The sequence below is a fragment of the Typopeltis vanoorti genome, chromosome 25 (assembly GCF_054136105.1).
Source record: "Typopeltis vanoorti isolate ZY-2024b chromosome 25, IOZ_Tvanoo_1.0, whole genome shotgun sequence".
Lineage (NCBI taxonomy): Eukaryota > Metazoa > Arthropoda > Arachnida > Uropygi > Thelyphonidae > Typopeltis > Typopeltis vanoorti.
In genome coordinates, this window is record NC_143573.1 from 5,991,481 (window position 1) to 6,012,464 (window position 20,984).

The 20,984-nt window shown below is 37.0% G+C and overlaps 1 protein-coding gene across 2 annotated transcripts in view; it reads right to left on the bottom strand.

Moving 5' to 3' along the window:
• LOC150092506 (vesicular glutamate transporter 1-like) overlaps window positions 1–20,984 on the bottom strand; it is a 58,072-nt gene that overhangs the window by 16,818 nt on the left and 20,270 nt on the right. For both annotated transcript variants that reach the window (XM_090414490.1, XM_090414489.1), the window contains 4 exons: window positions 20,273–20,360; window positions 15,751–15,872; window positions 12,952–13,095; window positions 6,506–6,638 (listed from right to left, as the gene is read on the bottom strand). In XM_090414490.1, the coding sequence (XP_090270616.1) occupies window positions 6,506–6,638; window positions 12,952–13,095; window positions 15,751–15,872; window positions 20,273–20,360 (487 nt within the window). The remainder of the gene's footprint in view (window positions 1–6,505; window positions 6,639–12,951; window positions 13,096–15,750; window positions 15,873–20,272; window positions 20,361–20,984) is intronic.

Here is a 20,984-nt window from a genome sequence, read left to right on the forward strand (position 1 = left end):
AATCTCATTGATATTCCATGGAAATTTGGATATTAATTTTATTTCTTATCCAGAATTTCGAATTCCTCATAGAATTAAAAGTACTTTCCAGTCCTTTGTCCGATGATAATTCACTTAGTTGAAGGGTTTCTTCGTGGGAAAGGGCTGTCTCTTTGTGTTCAACAAAGGGTTCACAGAATGCCTCTGGGGATCCTCATGTTCGGGATAATACGTTTTCAAAACGACAACAACATTTTCAAGAGAGCTGCAATAATATCTGAAACTGAAATCTGTGAACAAAAATCACCTACTTCCTTAATATAATCTGAGGACGACTGAAAGATTTCATTATTTCTTTCTGGAATCGTATTAAACCAGAGTTTGAGTTTCTTTTTGAATGATTCGATCTTGTTCAGAGCATTCAGTATTGTTGTATCTGGACCTTGAAGTTTTAAATTCACATCGTTTATGTAAGAGAATATGTCGCTGAGATATTCCAGCTTGGCTTCCCATTTCTTTTCCTGGAAATAATGGGACAGGCCACCTTTCTTATCAATTAGAAACAACTCAACTTCCTTTCGGAGTTCACATAACCTCTCAAGAACTTCACCGTAGGATAGCCAACGAACTTTCGAATGTTAAAAGATTTCGATGTCTGAAAATTCCAGATCACTCTTGAATATTTCCACGTTTAAAAATACGTGGCTTCGTCACTGACATTTCCTACATAGATGTTATTTAGGCGTTCTGGGTCTGAGCTTTTTTGATACATTCACGAATATTATTCTCCTCAGAATATTTCCACTACAAAATATTTATTCGTGAAAAATGCTTAGAAAGCTGAAATGGCAAATTTCAGGAGAACCTCTCGCTCTTGATGCCAGGGCCCAACGGTTGAGAAAGCCTGATCTGCAATGATTCGACTGACGCAAAGAAAAATTGTATTTGTTCACAGCCTTCTGTAGGAAGAAGGCCCGGCAGATATGACAGATACCACTACCATGTTACTCTTAATATCTTATGTTTAGAAGCCACGTGTTTTGACAAAGTTGCAGCTGGTGACTTTTCATATGCTAAAAATATTAAAGATAATAAACTTGAGTTAATTAATAAGCTTTTAAATAATGAAAACTTTTAGCGACTAAACACATTTGTTTTTTATCGGCTGAGTCATGTCATTATGCCCTCAGCCATTGGCTAGAGGTTCTTAACTTCAGCTGTAGTTTTCAGTACTGTAGTAACAAGGCCCAGCTGCTGGGCCTTGTTACTACAGTAGGCTTTGTGTGACAGCAAAATTCTCTGACGTGCTGCCTCTAGCAGGCGTGCCATAGGTTCACTATGTACGGTTTAGACCATCTTTATTATATGAGATGCTATCACGTGTCACACGACTCCCTTGTTATCCCTGCTGGAAGAACTACATCACACCAAAAATACGATCTTGCTGTAATTTTTGATCTTCGTCCAGTAGTGTCGTTGTGCCGATTTTATTCTACAGATAGTTAAAATACTAAAAATACAGATAATAAAATGGTACAAATTCTACAAATCGTAAAAAAGTCCCTTAATAGCTTCTTCTTGCACGTTTCAGTCCGTACGGTTAGACTAGTGATTATGCGCTTCGTAACCATATGCCTTGGGATGGAGTGTCCTAGGTTCAATTCGCAATGACGACGTGAGAATCTTAAGGATCTTTCTCAGCCATAACCAAGTTAGCCGGTCTTCTGCGTGGACAGCAGGGTTTTCTCCCCAGTTTATCTGAGGTTTTTTCTCCCGCAAGCAGGCAAACCGGCCCTGTGAACACACAGGTTACAGTCATATGATATACGAGCAGTACTTAAACTCTCATTAGGAGGGCTCAACCAGTCCTAGGTAGCTGTAGAGGAACAGGGGGAATTCCACACTAGTGAAACAAATAAATTGCACGTTTCAAACAGCCCATGAAAATTCATTCTGAAATGAAATGCAGATTTAAGACGAGAGTCAGTTCCTCCACAATATTTCTGCAGATTACCTCCTTCAGGATGTGATCAGGGTGCAAATCTAGCTCGCCTCCTCTTGGTGCACCCTGTGTCATGCTAAAGAGCTAGGGCGACTGGCGGCTAGACCATTGTGCAATTGTGCAATCTCCTGACCATACTTACACATTGAAACTCAAAACCTTCACAACGGTTCTTCTTCGAACCAGCTGATAAGGAATATTGGACATAATATCCGTGTCTTCCAGTTAAATGTTGAGGGTATTAGCGCATCAAAATGTCAATGTCTTTCTAAACTTCTACGAGAAAAAAACGTCGATCTACTTCTCATTCAAGAATCACTTATCGAAACTGAAGATCAAGTTAAATCTAGAACAATAATTCCTGCCTACGACATTCTCGGAATTACTTACAATCGTAGCTACGGCAACATAACATATGTCCAAATGGTATTGAAAATGCTGTGCTGATATCATATCTTCTTCGACTGATGACGAAATCCATAATATCGCTGTTAAAATAGTGGGCATTACAATTCTGAATGTATATAAACCACCTGCAACTGTTTGGCCAAATGATGTTCTACAGACATTCTCCCACCCAAAGGTGTACTCTGGGGATTTGAACAGTCATCATACATCTTAGAAATACGATCGGAATGATCAAAACGGGGAAATATTATCTGAATAGGCAGATCATTACCGTCTTCACTTGGTTTTTGATGCCAAGGGAAAAGGCACCTTTAAATCAAGAGCCTGGAATAAGGAATATAACCCAGATTTGACAATCGTCTCCACTGATAGCGAAAATCAGCATCTGCAGACTTTCAGACATATTCTTGAGGTTTTTCCAAATATCCAGCACCGTCCCATCTTTATGGAATTAGGAGCCCAAATTCCAGTGATAACATCATTTCCTAGACCAAGATGGAATTTCCAAAAAGCCGACTGGAAAAACTTCACTGCGGACCTAGACGCACGCCTTAGAAGAATTCCCCCAACTTATAAAAACTATACACGGTTCACTGGAGTAGTTATAGCGGTGGCAAAAATACACATTCCTCGAGGCTACCGAAAAGAATATGTGCCTGGATGGACCAATGAAAGCGAATCGCTGTATCGGGAATTCCTTGAAAGTAAGGAATCCTGAGATAGGAGAAGAACTGCTCCATAGTCTCAACGCTGCTCGTAGGGGAAAGTGGATTCAAATAACTAAAAACATAGATTTCAAACACTCTAGTAGAAAGCCTGGTCGCTACTTAAAAAGCTTGGTTCAAGCCCCTCTGTACCAAAGAAATTTCCTCTTGTCGATCCGAATCAGATAGCTGCTCATATTGTTTCGCTTTCTAGAGCTCCGATAAATAAAGAACATAGTAAAACATACTAATGACTCAAAAGAATCAGCAATTATCTTTGCCTTTTTCCCGTGAGGAAATATCCTCGGCACTTCAAAATATGAAAATGGGGAAGGCTCCTGGATTTGACAATGTTCATAATGAATTCCTGACGCACTGTGGACCTTATGCAAGATCGTGGCTGGCTAAGTTCTTTAATGATATACTTGAAAGCGCATGCTTTCCTAAAGAATTTAAGAGGACAAAAATCATTGCTGTGTTAAAACCAGGTTAGCCAGCAGACAGAACTGAAAGCTATCGTCCTATCGCCCTTTTAAGTGCAACCTACAAATTGTTGGAGAGGCTAATATTGAACAGGATTAGTGATAAAAATTTTGGAACGTGTTCCAGTAGAACAAGCAGGGTTCAGAAGAGATCGCAGCTGCACAGATCAAGTTCTCAGCTTACCAACCTACATTGAAGCAGGATTTCAAAGAAGCCCGAAGACTACTGCAGTCTTTATTGACTTAACAGCGGCTTACGATACTGTTTGAAGGGAGGGACTCATATATAAATTTCTTAAGGTCATCCCATGTAAAATATTGGGTCATCTCCTAAACAACTTACTCTGTGATCGATATTTCAGGGTAGTCACCGGAGGAAGCATCAGTAAACAGAGAGTGCTTAAGAATGGATTACCTCAGGACTCAGTGCTTGGACCACTGCTTTTTAGCCTTACATCGCAGATATTCCTGAAACAGCCAGCAGGAAGTTTGCTTATGCAGATGATCTAGCTTTCGCGATCAGCGACAAGTCCATCAAAAGAACTGAAGAAATATTGACAAATGATCTGTCGGCTTTATGGCAGTTCTATAAAAAAAAATGCAGATTAACACCAAATTCTGGTAAAACCGAATGTTTTTGCTTTCACCTGAACAATAGTCTTGTAAATCAAAAACCAGAGATATATGCTGATGGAACATTAATTTCGTTTAATCCGACACCTAAATATCTGGGAATAACTCTGGACAGAACTCTGACATATAAACAGCATATGATTGATATCCTGCTAAAGTTCGCACCAGAAATAACATAGTTCAGAAGCTTTGCGGTACTATATGGGGCTCAAGTGCCACAACTCTGCGGTGCACTGCAATGGGTCTAATTTACAGTGCAACAGAGTACGGTGCTTCTGTCTGGCTCAATAGTTACCATGTCAATAAACTAGATACTCAACTTAACTCCACCCTGCGTTTAATAACAGGTTGCATTAGGAGTACACCCTTACAATGGCTCCCCACTTTGAGCCATATTGCTCCTCCGGAACTACGACGACAGGAAGCCTTGCTTCGTGAATATAAAAGAATTTTAAATAACCCAAATCTCCCAATACATGAATTTATTCCAGATGCTTTATGTAATAGACTAAAATCCAGAAGACCTGCCATAAAAACCACCCATAATCTTCTTAGCCAGCATGACAGTATGATGAGTAGATGGGATGTACTGTGGTCCCAACCAGTATCACCTGAAGTTCGCAATCACATAAACATCTTCCAAAAACCATCTGGATTTGACCTGCCCAGGAATATATTGACGAACGGCTAACAGGATTCGTACAGGCCATGGTGTATGAGGAGACTTACTTTCAAAGTGGGGTAAGATACCAAATCCCCACTGTTCCTGTGGAGCCGAGACCGAAACCATTTACCATATAGTACAGGAATGCGAGCTGACGGCATATCCAGGTGAGTTTAAGGACATCTTTGACCTATCCCCAGAGGCGATCACCTGGATTAAAAACCTAAATGTTAAAACATGACTAATCTTCTGTCTGATGCTTGTCATAAATTTCATATTTGTATTTGCTGAATGTAGACTTTTCTTATTTATTTTTTTATCACATATGTGTATGTTATCTATACTCATGTGTATTATATCTTATTGTCTTTTAACACGTTTATTGCCAATCACGCGATATCGCGCAATACGAGTTCTCACCAAACGGCCGATCACGCGTTATCGCGTTGACGTCGCTAACTAAATAAAAAAATAAAAAACATTTGGCCACCACACGAAATTCCAATTTTCAGCTTGGCAATGAACGATATCGTGCGATCACGCGATGAGAGTTCTCACCAAACGACCGATCACGCGTTATCGCGTGGACGTCGCTAACTAAATAAAAAAAAAATTTGGCCACCACACGAAATTCCAATTTTCAGCTTGGCAATGAAAGTGTTCACCATGTGTACAAGCTGTACGATAAATAAATAAATAAATAAGGAAGTGATCTCCAGAATTTGTACTAAATTTGTATTTGTTTTTTTATTTTCCACTGTTTGTGATCATATCAAAAATTGAGCCAACTCAAAGCGAAACGACGACAGGTCTAAGCAGTCATTTACTGGTAACATACATACATGAACATTTATGACCAGACAGTTGTTAATTTTAATGTCCGAGTTTGTGCGGAAAGTGGAGGATACAACTGGTAATTCATATTTCGTATAAAAATCGCCATATGAACTCCATTTTATAGCTGGACACTGCTTAGGAATGAACCAGACTGATCCAGTGAACCAGCTTCAGGGATCCATCCCTAATGATTTTGTAAGAGAATTAGGAAAATATTTAAATTAGTGAAAGATCATGATATTTAATGTTTTAAGCTCTAAATGTTCCAGAAGGAGGAAAAAAGCTTTATTCGATCGGGTTCGTTATTTCATAACGAACTTTTATTCCTTACGTATTGACCTACGACATTACCCATTTGTTAACACCTACTTGCGTTTTGCTAGCTCGCCGCAGTTCCTTGGATTATCAGTCGCTGCACTCAATTGCGAATCTGCCGCACCATCCTCTTTACGCCAAAGTTTAAGTCGAAGCCTTGTTTATGGTTTGCAGCTTACATGACCATAATCAGTGTGACATTACACAGGGATCGATTAAATAGCATAAGTTCAGGCGAGATTCTTAGTAAAGCAAGAAAGGCGTGCGTATTTTCTGCTGTAACTCTTTGGTCTGCATGCTTTTATCGATGAATGATGGCCTGCATTTCGATGATTATTCCTTGGGGGAAATTACATTCAAGGCGTATTAATTCAATAAATAAAACTCTCTCTCTCTCTCTCTCTCTCTCTCTCTCTCTCTCTCTCTCTTTAATTTATGAATAACTTTCTGAAAAAAAAATATTAAAAAAGCTTGAACTTACCTAAACACGTGGTCACCTTTCGTATTAGCGTTGCGTTCAATCCACGCTGAAAAATTAGGTAGTCGCACATTAAACTGACGAGAATGAGGATGCCAAAACCATAGAAGTATCCCAATACAACCAATAATTTCGTCTGAAACAGAATACGTCGTATTATTTCTTTCTTTTTTTTTTTTTTTATCTTTCTTACATATGTTAAGAAACAATTCTATTATCTAAGTTAAGGAATAATACATCCCATGTTGTTTCATAGCCGAATAAGAAACTCAAAGAGTTTCATGCCGAATATATAAACTATATAAAGTTCGGCGATTCCAAGCGTAAGCAAATATCTGACCCTTGAAGGTAATAGTGATCGGAGCTTGCTCCACCGTTTCTATGAGTTGCCTCAGCTTGCACTACCTTCAAAGGTCAGGTGCTGCACTATCCAGGCATTTGCTTACGCTTGGATTCGCCGTACTTTATATATTTACTATATTCGGCATGAAACTCGTTGAGTTTCTTATTCGGCTCTGAAACAATATGGGATGTAATATCCCTTAACTTAAATAAGTTCACGTCCCCGAATTGAAGCCTTTGGCTCTTCATATATTTAGAATTCTATTATCTTTCGCATATATTTCCATTGAATTTCAGTGTAATCGCTGATTCATTACTGGGACTTATCGGTTGTTAAAACTGTGTCTTCAACATTCTTAGTCTAATGCGGCATCTCACAGATTCATAAAAGTCGTCTTTAGATTGAGTGAATTCTCATTTCGATATTCAGGCACTGGAAGCTGTTCAATGGAAGGTAAGTTAGCCAGACTCATACGGAGGTGGCAGCTTCCTCTCCCACGAAAACTCTGGTTTTACATCCAGCAAAACAGACAGGCCGGCGATAATAAAAAACAGATATAACATAAATAATGCATACCGCCTCATCGGCTGAGTTACCTCTGCCGTAAAACCAAAAAAAAAAAAAACAACAAAACAAATACTGATTTCCACGTAAGCCGAGTCCGTTTCTTCTGGCGGCGACCAATTCATCAACGTCTTGCGCATCCGTTGAACATGTCCATACCAATGTTCAAATGGATGCTAGAAGTATCGTAGAACATTTTCTTGCAAATTCAATCTGTCCATGATGATCTCCTACCGAGTTCTGTTTGTATGCGAAATATGAATATGTCTTATCGTAAATTATCCATCTTCTGTGAATCTTCTGCCTCACATTCAAAGGCTGTCCTTCCTTTTCCATACATCAGTAAATGCCATGTGTTTAGAATAATATTCTAAATATATGGAGTGTGTTTAGAATATTATTCTAAATTGACCTGTGAAGTGTGATTTCAACTAAACCTATGATGGGTGTATTTGACACGACAATCTAAACCTTTCTCAACTTCCTCATCGAGAAATCTGTGTCATCTCAGTTCTGAGCAGTAATACTGGGAAATCGACACATAGACATACAGTAATTAATAAAATGAATAAATGATATTATTTCGAAAATCACTATCCTTCATTCACCACCTAATATCTCAGAGAACGTAGAGACGTTACCACGCGACAACCCTCTCTGAGATGACGAAATCACTTCTATATTCGAATATGATGAAATAAATGGTCAGAATTATTATTTCAAAGATTTTAGAAAATGTAACCGATAATATTCGAACCAATAACCTTCCCTCAGAAGTATTAAAATGAATGAAAAATGGAAAATCTCCAATAGAAAACCAAATTCCAATAAAATACGCTGGAAATAATTTTCTCCTTCGACTTCTTGCTTCAATAAAAAACATTCGAAGAATATCGAATCACCGGATCCATGGAAGTCTGATTCCCATCTATAAAAATGAAGTAAGAATAACTGGTACAAATACAGAGGAATTAGTTTATTAAACAGAAGTTAAAAGATATATGGCGAAATACTAAAGAACTGAATAAATCTTATACTAGAAAAATTATAAATGAAGAACAGAATGATTTTGGAAAAGCAAAATCCTTCACAGAATCTTTATTCAGCCTCCAACTAGTAGTTGAGAAAAGAAGAGGACTCATCTTAGAAAAATATTATTATATTATTGAAAACATTTTTGACAAGATGCACAGGTAGGATGGTTTTCGTAATCTTAAAACTACTTGCCTATAAATTTATTGCAATCACTGTGCAGCTCTTGTGAGAAAAAAGTATAAAGTGAGGCAAGAACAGAGCCAAAACAATTGACATGACAGGCGGTCTTATACGATGATGCTCACGTTCTTCAATACAATTTGGAATATGTATGAAGGAAATAATAACAGAATGGAGGGAATTCATATAGAAAGTCATTTTATTTCGCTCTTTGCAGACGATTAAGTATGATATTTGAAATAATTGAGGACACTCTACAAAAAGGTCGTGTATAAACTACATTTGATAAATGAAACAAAATAATACGTCACTCTCTGAATAAATCAACTGAGAGTATGGCATTCAAAGGAAACATTCCATCCGAACTAAAACACTATAAATGAAGTTACAAATATAAATGTAACAAATGAACAAGTCCTCCAAAGTCAATGGAATAAGAAACAAAACATTAAGGCTTGCAATAATCACCAAAACAGCAGACTGAAAATGCATAATATTGGATCAGAACCAACATTATTGCATGGCATTGAAGCATGGACAATAAGATCAAGAGATAAGAAAATAACCTCTGAACAGAATGAAATAACGAGAAAACCAGTAGGTTATGCAAGACTAAATAAAAAGAAAAATGAAGACATTCTGGAAGAAATAAACAAACATCAATAAAGGAAACAATAGATAAATACAGAACCAAATGGAAAGAGCATCTTGAACGAGTGTTGTATGATAGAATACCAAGGAAGGTGACGAACTACAAACCAAAAAGTCATAGAAATAAAGGCAGACAGATGAAATGCTAGGCTGGGGTCGAAACAGTTCACTTGGAAATATATTCATAATAGGAGGAAGAAAAGAAGAAGGTATTATATCCTTACTAGTTGTCCCCCTCCATATTTTCATAGTTCCAAGAGTACTTCTCTCGGTCTAGCAGTCTTTGCATTCCGTGACCAGACAAAAAATCTCGCACCTCTCTTCAAAATAATTATGCCAACCCTCCGACATTTTCACCACCTGTGTCTCCATATATTCCTTCTTGTTCTGTCTCAGAAGATTCGAATGTTTCCTCCAGTTTTTTTCGGTACCAACATCATTCGAAAAGATCTACGATTTAACGTTCTCCTACGCCCACCATTCCTGAGTCAACCTAATAAATCACAAACAGTGTTTACTCTCAGAACAAACTATGTTCCAACATTCTTCCTTACATGTTTGTACAGTTTTTTTACTTATATGTCAACGACTTTATACTTTCTCGATACTTCTTCTTAAAACTTAGACAATCCTTGAACTGTTCCTTTTTCTCAGTGAAAGTCCGAACAGCTTTACCCGTCACCCATTCATTCACCCACCTCCCTGAATTACTGAGATTCACATTCCTTCAAAATCAAAGTGCTTCTTTAGTTGATTCTTATAAATAACATGATCTGTCCAATTTAAATCATATTCATTAGCATTCCTAAATGTCTAAATGTTAATTGTCTCCACTCTCATGCAATCCACTGAATCCTGTTGTAATTAATTAAAAAAAAACTATATATGGTGAACATCCAACCTGACATCACCATTCTCTTTCACATTTCTTCTCTTAGCCTTTTCAAGCACAATTCATGAAACAAGTAGTTTTCTTTCTCTGCCATTTCGATACCCCACATATACCTTATAATCTACCATCTCTATGTGTTTGTAATCAGATGATCGATTATACATTAACTTGTATGCTATACTCAGTTAAATCCGTGAATATCTCAATGCTAGTTCGAATTCATCCACTTTCATGTTCTTCAAACAATGCAATGAATTATTTACAGTTACTGTTCTCTACATCCCATACCAAAGGTCCAATTCTTAAATCAAAAATCAATTCCACCATCTTCTTCTTCTCAGCACTCTACTTCTCAAGTCCGAGGATAACAACTTTTGTTTATCCCTACATGTCTGCATAAGTGTACACCTAACCTCAAATATTCAACCGTATTAATGCATCCTCTGTTCAGAATACGTTTCGACTCCATAAAAATGAAATCCTACTTTCAATAACGGCTCACTAACATCCTCAAAACTTTCAATTGAATTATACTTATTTTGTATCCAGAAAGAGACTCGTAGCTCGAGTCTACTATATTATTGGTACCACTCTGGATATGTAAGTAAGCATTCTGCACATCTCAACCACTACTTTTATTTTTGTACTGAGGTCCAGGGGTCCTTTTTCAAAATATTTAGACCAACCGTATATATCTAATGAAGTTCCCTTCCACCAGGAGGAAACTCCTCTCTAGACTTCTCTTAGAAAATAGTTTACTATCCAACTTGAATATTTACACACAACGTTTCGTCAGCTTAAAGTAGTAGCATTTCTTGGAAATTCAAAGATATGTACTCTGTATGACAGGACGCGAAATCGCTTTTCGAACATGGACAGTCACTTGAATGAAGATGAAAGCGAGAGTTTGGATCCTCGTGATGATATTCTGTAGGTAGTTACTATTGAAGGGAAGTAAGGAAGTACTTCAAAATGTGTTTAGAACGTATGTGTTAAAGTCCGGTCATTTATAATTACTAGAATTCTGTACTACTTTCGCCATTTCCAAGAACCGGTTTTGTAGTATGACGTTAGATTTGTGAAGTAACTCGAGTTTCTTCCTCGTGATAACGAACTTTAATTACGTTAATTGTTTTAATATTGAAGTATTTACTTTCAATCGATTTAATAATTTTGTATCGGCAGGCTTGATTCTGCACCGCATCAAGCCATTCGTAAGACCGAGACAGTCATTTAGAGAAAAAGCGGAAGTGGAAATGAATTTTCTGCATGAACATTAATACACGATTGAGTTTCAGTATAATCGAAGTATAAACTGGATTGATTTCTATCCAAATATGATTTCTGCCAAGTATTTATTGAGCACAACCAGTATAAAACTAAAGCAGCGACATCAGAATTAGCATTCAGTAATATGAAAGTGAAACTCTGAAATGATAGATATTATTTCTGGGAAAACTCTCATGTTACTCCTCTTAGCAAACTATTATATATGCGGCTATTTGCTCATAGTAATCTGAACGCAGAAATTAAAAAACTAACCCAGATCTTCAAAAATCGCAACGATCCTACACAACTAATAAATTACGCCAACAGGACGGCCAAAACCCGACAAAACAACCAAAGTACCAAAAAAACTTACCAACACAAAACATTATCAAACTACCATACACCCAAAACACATCCAAAGCCTGCAAATACATCTTCAAACATACTGACTACAAACTGGTATTCACCACAAACCAAAAATTGGTAAATCTCCTAAAACCCACAAAATCTCACACATAAAAAGAAATATTTGAACACCACAACGTAGTCTATAAATTTCCCTGCCAAAAAGACTGTGATATCACCTACACAGGTTCCACCATCAGGTCTTTATGGGCAAGACTACAAGATCACTTCCGTGATTGTAACATCCCTATTCCAGAACATTTAAACACTAAAAAACGCAACATCAAAAAGAAAAATCGAATACAAAGCACAGGGAAAACTTAAATAGCTGTTCACGCCCTTGAACAAAAACATACCCCCGCAGACCGCAAGGACATCATATTAGACAGACAAGACAATGAAACAATGCTTAGAATATCGGAAACAATAGCCATAAAATGTGACGCAAAGTCTATCAACGTCCACAGGCCCTACATAATCTCCGAGATTTGGAAGCTTTATAACGTAATATTGAGGTCACAACCGCGACCAATAGGCGATAACACTTCAAAAGCAGAAACACTGAACCGACCTGACATAGCATCCACTTCCTCCATTGTTCAGACGACGACCAAGCATAGTCGAAACGGACCGCACCCTGTGAACCCCGTTTTCCCACAACCCCCCTTCAAAAAATCAGTTGCTGTTTTCAATCCCTTTCGCCCTTTCCCACCTATATATAAAAAAAACGCTCTGCCCATCCGTAATAATAATAATATATATATATATATATTATAGAAAAAACGGGTTTTATCCATTTTCTATTTTAATTCCTTCACATTGCCTATAACCCCCCCCCCAAACACACACACACACTTCCTGCCAAAACAGCATAATTGCAGTAGTTTGCACATCGCAGAAAGAAGAGAAGCCACAACACCCAGGAAAAAGGTATGTGTAAATTTCTCTTCCTTTATGCTACATATATTTATTGGTAAATATGCATCTGCAATGCCTTAAGAATTCGTGAGTAAATAGCCAATGACATTTAAACAGGGGACTCATGAACAGAACCAGGCAAAATAGCCATAAATATAATATTCTGAAATTATTTTATCAAAATGCACTTACCGAAGTTGTGTTTAATCCGTACATCAAGGAAAAGGACGCAGTTGTCACAAATAACCGATACATTTCGAATCCCGCTGCGAACTGGGCGATTCCTATGGCAATAACTTCCTTGGAAGTAAGACTTCGTCCGATTATTGAAGACACCTACACAATAGAAGCACGTTATTTGTAGAAACAAATGCCTTTCATTATTTCTCGTCCATAAGATGCTCTTAAGTGCATTTATTAACTATAAAAATTTATATTTTTCATTTTTTTTCATTAACTGAATACCAATCGTTATCACAGTATAATTATAGGGAATAAAACAATTAAATATCCATCACACACAATATTGCAGAAACGCATTCCTTTGCAATATCATTAAAAAAGTAAGCGATCCCATTTTCATCAGTGCGTATATTTCTCACAACACAACACGTAAACTGTAATCGGAAAAGAGAACAAAATCCTTATCTGCTTGGTAAAATGTTTGCTAGCAGTGGAATTCAGCTCTGGATGTCGCCATGCATGCAGTGTGAATATGCGCAGGGTTGTTAGTTCGGAATCACAGCCAAAGCAACTTCTAGGAATTATGTGAGATGAATTAATATTCTCTTCTTATGGAGCATTTTTTTTGGGGGGGAAGGGATGGAGAATTCTGCCAAATTTTACTCCAACCATCTGTAATCTTGTTATTCTTTTAACTGGGACTTTACTTTCGTCCAGATATTCCGCAATCTTCTCAAATTAGAGCAACCTTCGGTTTCTTTATCTTAAAACTCTTTCTGATGCTTTTTCCTTTTTTGACTCGGCACATTAACCTCAGAATCCGAATCTTCGTCACTTCTACTGACTGCCATCAGTAATTATCCCATCATCGTACGTGCACATCCAATACTCTTTCTTAGGATGACTTATCTTTAAGCCATTGCCTCGTAACTTTTCTTTCAACTGTTCCAACATATAATTTAAATAATTGAAATAAATCGAAAACGTTTCTAAATGCACTCCTCCCACTTGCTAGAGTTCCCTTAATCAATATATTTAACTTATCATACACCTGAACGCAATTCTGTTCTGTTCAATATTCGCCAAAATTCCTCCTCTGATTCTGTTTTATAATTTCTCTAGATCACAAAATAAACGTAATGTGATGATAATATTTATTTTCTTTAAACTTCTCTATTAGATTGAGAACAATAAACATTGTCTGAACTGTTGAAGTGCCACGCATTAAAAAAAAAAAAAAGAGATGCTCCACTCTTTCCTAGAATCTGTAATTCTTTTCAAGGCTTTCTTTTTCCACTTTTCCTCCGATAATAACATCAATTGCGAACAAATAAAAAAACAGTAAACAGTAATAGTTACAATTAGGGATACGAGATGGCGACAGGTATCCGTCATAACTCCTTGAGATAATCTCTACACTTACCAGTAAAGATAGCACTAATCACCCAAAGAACAACTCAAGTATAGGCGACTGCTAAGTAATTTACTAAATGTAATGCTTAACAGCGGCACCTATACAGTTTAGATATTATGAAGCGTAGATCATGTATATGCTATACGATATCGCATTCTTATATAGAATAAAGAACAAAGGTTATAAGCTTTGGGTGGAGTCAGAAAATTTTAAGTTTTTTTTGATGCCACCTCAATATCACAACGTTTCCTAACTTGCAATTTGAAGCAAATTGAGCTTCTTTACATCTGGAGGTGTTTGACAAGAAATCGCTTCAAATACATCAGAACTAGTATAATTGTATACAGAAGATTTAATTCTAATCAAGCTTTCAAATTAACCATAATTTAGCTATTCCTGATAGAAATATAACTTCTGCCGTTGTTATAATTCCGACTCTTTCGACAGGTGGTCGAACGCCCACCGATCAGATGTCCAAAAAGGTGGAAACACCTCTGGGCCGACAATACACACATCGGAAAGGATACGAGGTGCATATTAGGTGATGCTAAACATTTCAATGGGAACTCAGTTGTTACTATGGAAAACTAACCCTCGCGTGAAAATAATCATCGTAAGCTTATGTTCGCTCACACTTCGCTAATGGTAAAAAGCAAAACATTATTTCTTGTCAGGCATAATATAGATTTGCGATTTGTACGAAGAAGGCAGACTACTTATAAGATAACGAATTTATATAAATTCGTTAATTTATAAAAATTTATAAAAATAGGAACCTTTGGAGCTCATGAACCTATGAATAGGATTTGTTATGCCATGAAACGCTATATTTTGGAGAAACCTTTAGAGCTTGAGAAGCCAATGATATGATCTGTTGTGAAATGAAAAACTTGAATAAAATGGACGTCGAAGTGCTGTTTTACCTTCTTTGAGCGCATGGGTATTACTGAATATAAGTGACATAGAAAGGACGACTTTTCCCGAAAACAAAGGAGAACTTTATTTGAAATGAATCGAGGTTACGACCTATACTTCGTATGAAAATATGTATGCTTTGTCTTTTGGTGAGAGATGACTATGACTACTCCGTGTGAGACCACCATTCTGCTTAGTAGTCTTCAAGTGAGTTGAAAACGTTCCTGACCAATGAGACTTAAACTGATCGTGGTGGATTCGCTTAAAAATATATTTCATAGAGTTCGAAGTGCTGTGCCTGAGTGATGATCATAACAGACTCTTAAAAGACGTTCCCAATTCACATGATAACTATCGAAGCTGATTCCAGTATGCAGCACTCTACGCATGGATTTCCTTCTGTATATTTACACACACACACACATACACACACACACACACACACACATACACACAACATTATCGTACACAATACTTACCTGTGTAATTCTGTTTCGATCTGCATTCTCTTCTTTTTCTAATCTCATATAGCTTTCTCTAGAAAATTTCGAAGCTACGAATACTGCAAGCCAAAGGGTAAACCACACCAGACCCAAAGAACCTAACAAACAGACAAAAGCAAATAATCACTCATGCTCAATGCAGCTAAAACTGAAACATTGCATCAATTTCAATCCATAAGAGTTTAAAGTCGTAGAATTGTCTTAAAATGAAACAACCATGCAACGAGCTCGGGTAAATGGATAGTTGCACATCCAGCTGAAATCAAATGTATTTTTACACAAAACCATCGGACAGTTCTATAATGAGTGGACCTAAAGCATTAGAGAAAACTGTCTAACCGCGCTTTGGTAGGTTTCTCCACACCGTTCAAACAGTCCCGATTAGCCGATGCCTTGGTTTCTTGAGGTCGTAGAAATACTCCAAGGAACCTTCTGAATATATTCATTTCTAAACAGGTTATATAATTCTGTGCAGAGATGTATATTCATGTTTTTCTTACCTTCTCCATACTGAAGAATGAGCCTCCTTATCTCAGTCGGTATAGAAGCCTTTTGGTCGCAAAGACCTAGGTTCACATCCCGACCTAGGAGGGGGGGGGTGAACCTAGGTCTTTTTTTCCTTAATTCCCTGATTAAATTTTTTATGAAGAACCTTAATTAGGACTTTCAAAATGAGGGTAAGTTAGCCGGTATGATACGGGAGAAGTAGGGTTCTCTCACTGGAAACTAAACATCCAGTAAAACAGACAAACCTATCTTTAGAAAACCTAAGCTATTTACAGACGTAATATACATGGCCTTATAAACTGGGTTGGGTCAACCGCAATTACAACTAATCAAGCTGATGAATTAAATAACAAGACTGTAAACCCATATAAACCATATAGAATATCTCAACATATGCTTGGGATTCCAAAATGTTGGTGGTTCTACAACTGTGGAAGCTGCACGATTGCCATGGTATCTCACTATTAGGGATTTGCAATAAAAAATATAAAACTACGTGAAATACGTAAAGGAATTAGGAGTAATAAAAGGGCATGGAACTCGTAATAAAGATATTCTAGATCCATGGAGTAATTACTTTGAAATATTGCTAAATGAAACAAGCAGTGACAGCAGCGTGGTGGTAGAAAGGAATGCCGTCTGGAATATATATCCATGCTTGAAGTAGAAAACCCACCTGAAGCCTGAAATATGGAAAGGCAGGGTGACTAAATGTTATTAGACCAGAAATGCTGAAGGACATCAAAGCTTTACAGTGTCTGCATAATTCAAAGGGCCAAAATCCAGATGATTGGAGCAGAGCTATCATAGTACACATCTATTAAAAAGGAAATAAACCTGATTGCGAGTATTACAGAGGTATTTCCCTACGAGTGTTCCTGGTAAGATTTATGCAAGTATTCCTGAGAAATGTCTAAGAAAAATTGTGGTGGAGGAGTTGGAGATGAATAAACTGGGTTCACGCCAAATAGAGACTGTCAGGATCAGATTTTCACATTACCAAAAAATAGTTGAGAAGTCATGGGAATATAACAAAGATCTGAATTTAAGTTTTATAGATCTGAAAAAGGCATATGACAAGGTGCTAAGAGGAAATCTCCTCAAAACACAACAATTATATGGTGTAAATGGGACATTATATGATGCAATGCATGGTTTCTGTTTAAGCTGTAAATCAGCAGACTTGAAGGAAGTAAAAGAAGATGGTTTGATGTGAAATCAGATAAGATACAAGGGTGCATATTATCTCCGCTGTTATTCATTATCGATATGGATCACATTATTGCGGAAAATGGTATTAAATCAGTTATCAAAAGTGAAGATGTTAATCTTAGCTCTTTAGTTGATACAGATGATGTTAAACTTCTGAATCCAGTACAAGTCTGCAAGATTCCCTGAATAAATTGAATAAATGTTTTGTAATTCAACAGTTATTCATCAACATCAATATAAGCATCAACAGCATGCTGAATGTAGAAACTAAAGAAGTAAAATAGTTCAGTTATTTAGGCACAATTTTAGTTACGATGATAAAATAAATGTGAAAGTAGACCACAGAATTAATAAAGCTCATAAGGTATGAAGTCAACTGAATAAAGGTATATGGAATAAGAAAGAAATTAGTCGACACTCTAAATTAATGGTATACAAGACAAGCTTTCAAATTAATTTTAACTTATGAATCTGAAAGCTGTTGTAGAAATAAAACACTTGACCAAAGAGTAGAGACCGCAGATATGCGAGTCCTTAGAAAGATTAGGGGTGTGAGCAGATAGCATCAGTGTCAGTAGGACATCAAGAAACAGGATATTAGGAGAGAATTTCACAAAGCTGCATCCAGGAATGTGTGAGCAGAGCTAATCTCAGGTGGTATGGTCACTTAAAAAGAATAGGAGAAGAAAGATTAGCAAAACAAGTGTTCTCTGCCAGGTTGGCAGGGATAAGACCCAGAGGAAGACCAAGATGAAGGTGGATTGATAGAGTAAAAGTGTCTTACAACAAACGGAATATGTGCTGATATTAGAATGTTGTCAGATAACAAGCTAATGTAGAGCATAATTGTTGATAGGAAGTCAGTAATGAAGATAACTTTTCATGTAGTGCTGTCATAAGATTCTCTGCACCCTGAGGGATATATTTCAAGAACTTGATGATGATTATTATAAAGAATACGAAACGGAAATGTAAACACTTTTACAATATAAGCGCTTAACAATGAAAAGGATGACTTAGTAATATGTCACTTGGTAGTTAATAACATACTGTATGCGAGCCCACGAGACGAACTAGATCGTTGCCTTCGCCAATTAGAAAGAATCACAGTATTATAAACTTAACGTTACCTCACAGACCACAGTGATTCAGGTTACCATAGGTGTAATATTCTAATTTCCACGTGGAAATATCATCCCGCCAGTTTATTGCGGTAAACAGAAAAGTTCCAAAGTACAAGCCTGCAGAAAAAAATAGAATGCAGTTGTAAACTAAAATCATTATAGTTAAAGCAATAGCAATTCAAACAAACACATTAAATATATTGAACTTCAGTGAATGTGATTTTGAACATAACTTTGAATTTTTTTCTTACCTGATATGGATGACTCACAATTTTGAAAATGACCTTTCATTATCTGTTAGTACCCACATATTGTCAAATACAAACCAAACGCATCGATTTTGTTTCGGAGGCCTTAAATGAAAATTAATTTAAAACTGGTATAGTCGTCAATCAAAATTTCAATAACATAAGGCGGATGCAATATGGAGTGCAGAATGGAGAAAAAATAAAAGCAGTTGGAGAAGTGGATTAAATCACTGATCCAAAAAATATTTTCAAACGGCTACCGTTTGGATCAAAGTACTTAATAAACCGAACTGGTGGGCATTTCTTTCGAGACAGGGTGCCGTGAATGTTCTGGAGCTTCTGAATGAAAGCATTGCGATGCGGAATGCTAAAGGCACACATCAGTTGATTTAGGAGGATGCCACATTAGTTCGTATGTTTATGCAGGGGCCAGCTACATGCCACACGGGGACAATAGCCTGATAATGAAAATTAGTCATTTCGTCTTGACTCTCTCTCTCTGTCTGTCTTTCTATCTCTCTCACTCCGTAGGGATGTGATACTAACTGAATCAGAATAGTTTATTCGGTGCGGAATCATAAAAGGGAAGCACAGATAATCCTTTGGGAAAAGGCAACTGCTTCTAGAAACAAGAAATCCGTGCACAGACATAATGCATCATCCTCGTCACCATTGGCTTTGGCCATTCCCCATTGAACACAGTTTTTCTATCAAAACGTGCGAAATGTAACTAACTTCCTTAAGTTGTTATATTCTGCACAGTTATTCATGTTTTATTAGAAACTTTCAGTCGTACTAATTTAGGTAAAGAAGACAAAGGGTTGCTTGCTTGCAGCTGTTGTTTCATTCGTGGAGAACCCAACAATGTTTTTTATTCTAATTGCAAACTCGAAATTAGTCCAAATGTAGTCGCACTTTTCTGTTTAATATCTCATATCGCGGTTTTTGACGACGAAAGTGCCGTATTAATCATTTCTTCACACACACACACACACACACACACACACACACACACACACACACACACACACACACACACACACACACACACACACACACACACACACACACACACCTTTCATCTTTTTCATTTACAGAATAATGTTTATTTTCAACACTTGGTGTCGCCACTCTTGCATGCAATGACGAACATTCGCATCATTTTCCAGGACCTCCATCTCATCCATCAGCATCTTTACGATAACAAAGATCCAGACCGTGCAAAAGAGCAAATTTGGAAGTCGTTTATGGCAATCGTTTAATTGATTTTAAAATACTTTAAAATCATTTAAAATGCATTTACATCACGTTAATACGTATTTAGCTTTAAAAGACTTTTAAGCAAAAATATAAAAAATTTCTATTATTTTCTTTGGAACGTCCCTAGAAGCGGTGAAATAATCTTACCTGCTGTTTCTGCGGTCCCAATGGTGGTCGGTCGGTTGTTAACATTCAATTTAGCCCATGTTCCAAATGCCGCAGGGGACATCACTCCCTGTAAAAATAGCAATCATTTAGTCTCCGATGCATCACCTACTATGCTCTTAACGAACATTCAACTCCTCATGTGAGAAATTAGCTAAATATATGATTTACATATTCAAATAACAACTCAATCTTTGAGGGGCCATATAAAAGAGTCAGTTCACAGTCCCATATTTCAAATTAGCACACACACGCACTAGCTTTACAGCTTTCTCCAAATGCCGATAACAGTCATTTTTAAGTCAATATGTTGAGTGTTGCTTTTAAGCTTACTGTTTTCTTGAAAATGCGGTTAAAACGCTTTAAGAACGTTTTGAAAGTTGAAAACTGACACCATCAATAAATGCTATCATCATCATCATCCAGCATCAAGAGCATGAAAAGTGGCTTCTTTGAGTGCGAAGAAGTTCATCGCAAATTGATTCTGAAGAAAATACGCTCAATAATCTTTATTAATTAAATTCCCCTATGCGTTTAAAACTCGGGGGAAAAACATCCTAAAAGTGATAATGCATAAGTAGCTGATCACACCACAAACAATACTCGAGTGCGCTAAGTAGTATTTGAAATAGTCTTTGTCGCGAGCAACACAGATGTGGTCTCCATCTTCTACGCTCTTCCTGAATTCTTTTTG